The 4,158-nt window shown below is 32.7% G+C and overlaps 1 protein-coding gene across 1 annotated transcript; it reads right to left on the reverse strand.

The window, feature by feature from the left end:
- Positions 1 to 715: 715 nt before the first annotated feature.
- LOC108990880 (7-deoxyloganetin glucosyltransferase-like) lies at positions 716 to 2,719 on the reverse strand. Its single transcript, XM_018964993.2, has 2 exons — positions 2,185 to 2,719; positions 716 to 1,854 (listed from the first exon to the last, which is right to left on the reverse strand). Exons 1-2 carry the CDS (start codon positions 2,696 to 2,698, stop codon positions 911 to 913), a joined length of 1,458 nt encoding a protein of 485 aa, XP_018820538.2. The 5' UTR covers positions 2,699 to 2,719; the 3' UTR covers positions 716 to 910.
- Positions 2,720 to 4,158: the final 1,439 nt, after the last annotated feature.

Genomic DNA, 4,158 nt, shown 5'->3' on the forward strand with positions numbered 1-4,158 from the left:
GTTATCGTCTTTTTATATTTTAGTTTTTATATTTATATTTATATTTTTATATATTTTTTAATATATTTAAATATTTAAAAAAATATTTTAATATATTTAAAAATTAATTTCTTAATCACTAAGTAAAAAAAAAAAAAATTAACAAACGGTCAAATGGAATGATAAGTTTAGGAGGATAAAGTAGTTTTTTCCATATAATATTATTCCGTGCAGACATAATAACAACATATATTTGTACGATTCAGTTGGAGGAATTACAATAGAGTCGGGCTACTCTGATGCTCTGCTCAACCTTATCGCTTCTAATTTTTGAGTTATTTTTTTTATTTTTTTAATATATTTAAATATTTTTAAAATATAAAAAAATATTCTAATATACAAAAAATAAATTTCTTAATCATTAAGTTAAAAACAAAAACAAAAAATTCTTTTGACAAGCGGTACACTTGAGCTGTAGGCAAAATAGCATTTTTATTGGGAGGGTGTTTTATTTGTCAGTTAATTAATGCTATCCTACAAGTTTGGTGTCTGCCAACACAATAACTATTGCAAGGCTGTAAAGGAGGAGATGATTTCGACAATAACATGGGAGACTGTATTATTTGTCTGTCTGTGCATGTGTATGCATGTTTGCGTCTCATGTGTATAATTTTTACTTTATAAGTTGCCTTAATTACGTATCAAATTATTAAATCTCATACATAGACATTGTGGATACAATATTCAAAGACGGGGGTGCTTTTCAATGTCCTTGACTCGGGTCTTAGTTAACAACCAATTAAGCCCAATCTTGGGATAGTCTTTTTGGTAGTAGTTGATAAATATCTTCAAGGGCATTAATTCTACGTACGTAGATAGAATAAAGATAATCTTAAAGAAAAGATTCAACAAATTTTTCATAAATAAAAATCTACGGATTCAACTGCAGCATCACCTCCTTAACCACTTTGTCGAGATTTAAGTTTGAAGAACCATCTGTACCAACTGCTTCCTCTGCCATTTTCTTCCACTTCATGGCATGTTTCCTCATCTCCTTACCCTTCTTTCCCTCCATCAACTCTCTCACAAGCTTCTCCACTTCATCTCTTTTCACATTACAATCGATCTCCATGCCAATGCCCCATTCAACGCACGCGAGCCTACAGTTTGTCTGCTGGTCGGCAAAGAACGGCCAGCAGAGCACAGGCACTCCAGCACACATGCTTTCAATCATCGAGTTCCATCCGCAATGGGTCAAGAATCCTCCGATTGATGGGTGGCTTAGCACATCCTCTTGTGGGCACCAACTTACCTGCACAATACCTCTGTCTTTGGTTTCACTTAAAAACTCGTGGGGTACAATCACCGAGTCACCCTTCACCATGTCAGGCCTAATCACCCACAGGAAGGCTTTCTTGCTGTTAGCGAGTCCGCAAGCAAACTCGACCATTTGTGGTGGGGTTAGGACTGTGATGCTGCCGAAATTCACGTAAATAACCGAGTTGGGTTCCTTGGAATTGAGCCATTCGAGACAATCAGCTTCATTTTTCCAAAGATTGGAACCGATATTATTCAACTTTGAATTGTTTTGTGGAATCTGACTGAGAAGCAAATGAAGAGGGCCAATGGAGTAAACAGGAGGAAACAAGGAGGAAAGAGCATCCAATCCTTCATGCTCCAATGCATCAAAAGTGTTCACAACTATGGCGGAAGCTTTTGAAGCTTTCTCTACCATCTCCAAAATAAAATTCCGCATGATACCTTTCGGATCTGATGCGAATAGAAAGCTGGGGAGATCCTTGATGCGAATATTTTTCATCCCAGGAATCCAATCAATTGTAGTCTCCATGTACCTGTTTGGAAGATGGCTCTCATCTGCATGATTTTCATTCAAAAAAATTAAAATAGAGTTCATTGAAGATTAATCACGTGTAATTAATTAAAACTTTTTACGAAATTTAAACATCTCGTCTAGCCTATACGTTTGAACCTAAGTGGAACATTCATATAAAGAACGCCTAACGGCCTAGGTGGAAACATGTTATCTGCAAAAACTTGCACCACATCTTAACGCTGAGGTTGCGTTAAATGATCTCCCGTCCAAGATTTTGAGATTCGATCGTAAATAGAAGTGCATATGAAGATGTTTGATAAAAGAAGATCGTGAAGAAGTAACAATTAATAGGACCAAGGAATATATCGTACCTTTGGGTGGTGTAAGTATACCACTTTCGACTAGACGGCGGGTGTGTGCAAAGCCTAAAAAGGCACGGGCACTCGCAGTGGACAACAGAAGGATAGGGATTCCCAGTTCTTCAGCAACGTTACTGGAGAAATGCATGCTGAAATCACTAACTATGCAGCTCACCGGGGGAACATTCGAGGAGACAGTATCATTAAGTTTCGCAAGTAGATTTCGAAAGGGGATCATGAAGTTCTTTGCGATAGAGTCGCACAGTGATGGGATGTCTTGGGTTGCGTCGGCATCGGAGGGAGGCAAACCATCGGGGATGGTTTCAAAGCAAAAGTCCGGCAAGCCGTCCAAGGAATCGGGACCTCTGGCCTTGAGCAAGCGTCTGTGATTGAACTCGGTGTTGATAAAAGTTATGTGGAAGCCTCTGTGATGAAGGACTTTTGCTAGTTTGAGCATCGGATTAACATGGCCTTGAGCTGGGTATGGGATGCAAACAGCATGAGGCTTCTCCTCCACAGAACCCATCTCTCTATCTCTCTCAATTGGCAGAACAAGATATTAATGTATATTTATAGCGAGGGCTCTGCATATACATCTGATCTTATCATTTTCAATTAAATAATTAATTTAATTTTTTTAAATCTTAAAATAAAAATAATATTAAAAAATATATTCTAACAATATTTTATTCAATTTTTTAATTTTAATTTTAATCTTAACTCATCTCATCTAATCTACAAAAACAAACAAAGCCATCATACATTCAATATTTATAATTTTTTATAAAATGTGTAGATATTTTTTTTATAGGCTACGTAGGATTGGAATGTGAGATAGTAAATAGTAATTAATAAAAAGAATTTTTTGGATAAATTTAAATAGTGAGATGATAATTTTTTATTTTAAATAAAAATTTAAAATATTATTTTTTAATATTATTATTTTAAAATTTTAAAATTTTAAATTATTTATTATATTTTACGTAAAAATTTAAAAAATTAAAATAATAAAATGAGATAAAAATTTTATATTTCATCCCACTTGTCAAATCAAAGAAGCCTAGTAGTACTTTTTATCTCCATGCACATGACTCGTACGCGATCGCTCCTAACCCGCCTCTCCCTTACAGGTGCGCAACCTTCGTCATCATGATTTTATTGTATATAGAAAGGAAAATGCTGGAGCTCCCGCTGGGGGCTCCCGCTGGAGCCCCAGTGTATTTTATTATGTATTTTTTTTAATTTTTTTTTATATAGATATTTTTAATAATTTTAAATATTTTTAAAAAATAAAAATTTTTATAATATTATTAAATAATACTTGCTTAATCACGAAATAAAATATAAAATATTTTTTTATAATTTTTTATTTTACTTCGTGATTAAGAAAGTATTTTTTAATAACTTTTTTTTTTACTTCTTGATTAAGAAAGTATTTTTAATGATGTTCTAAATTTATTTTATTTTTTAAAAAATATTAAAAAATATTAAAAAAAATTATATAAAAAACAACTTAAAAAAAAACACATATAATATATACTACAGCCCCAGCATGATCCATATAGAAAAACCTTACTGTTGGAATTTTTTATTTTTATTTTTATTTAATAATTAAAAAATATTTTTTAATATTATTATAATTTTTTAAAAAATATTTAAAAATGTATAAAACATATATATATATATAATTAAACCTAACAATAGCTTCTGCGAGAGTTAGGAGCGGTGGACGTAATTAGTACCGTCCATAAAAAAAACCTTACGTACCGGCCTGATCAAGCATGGGGTCCAATGTTTTCTAGACTGGTAATTTAGTCAACAAATTAATGAAGCTCTACCTCCTTTTTCCTAATTTATTTGCTAATATTAATGGCCCTCTCAGAGATCGAGGAGCTCTTCTTGCTGAAATTAGAAAGTCGACCAGTAGTACTTCAATTAATTTGTATATATCATGGTTAATATTTTAACAAATTCACACATATAAAA

The sequence above is a fragment of the Juglans regia genome, chromosome 13, assembly GCF_001411555.2.
Source record: "Juglans regia cultivar Chandler chromosome 13, Walnut 2.0, whole genome shotgun sequence".
Taxonomy (NCBI): Eukaryota; Viridiplantae; Streptophyta; class Magnoliopsida; order Fagales; family Juglandaceae; genus Juglans; species Juglans regia.

Bases quoted from the DNA above. Each gene is read 5' to 3' on its own strand.
- LOC108990880 (XM_018964993.2), bottom strand. From the start codon at position 2,698: ATGGGTTCTGTGGAGGAGAAGCCTCATGCTGTTTGCATCCCATACCCA. The intron at 1,855-2,184 runs GTACGATATATT...AAAATCATGCAG, and splicing joins TATACTTACACCACCCAAAG to ATGAGAGCCATCTTCCAAAC.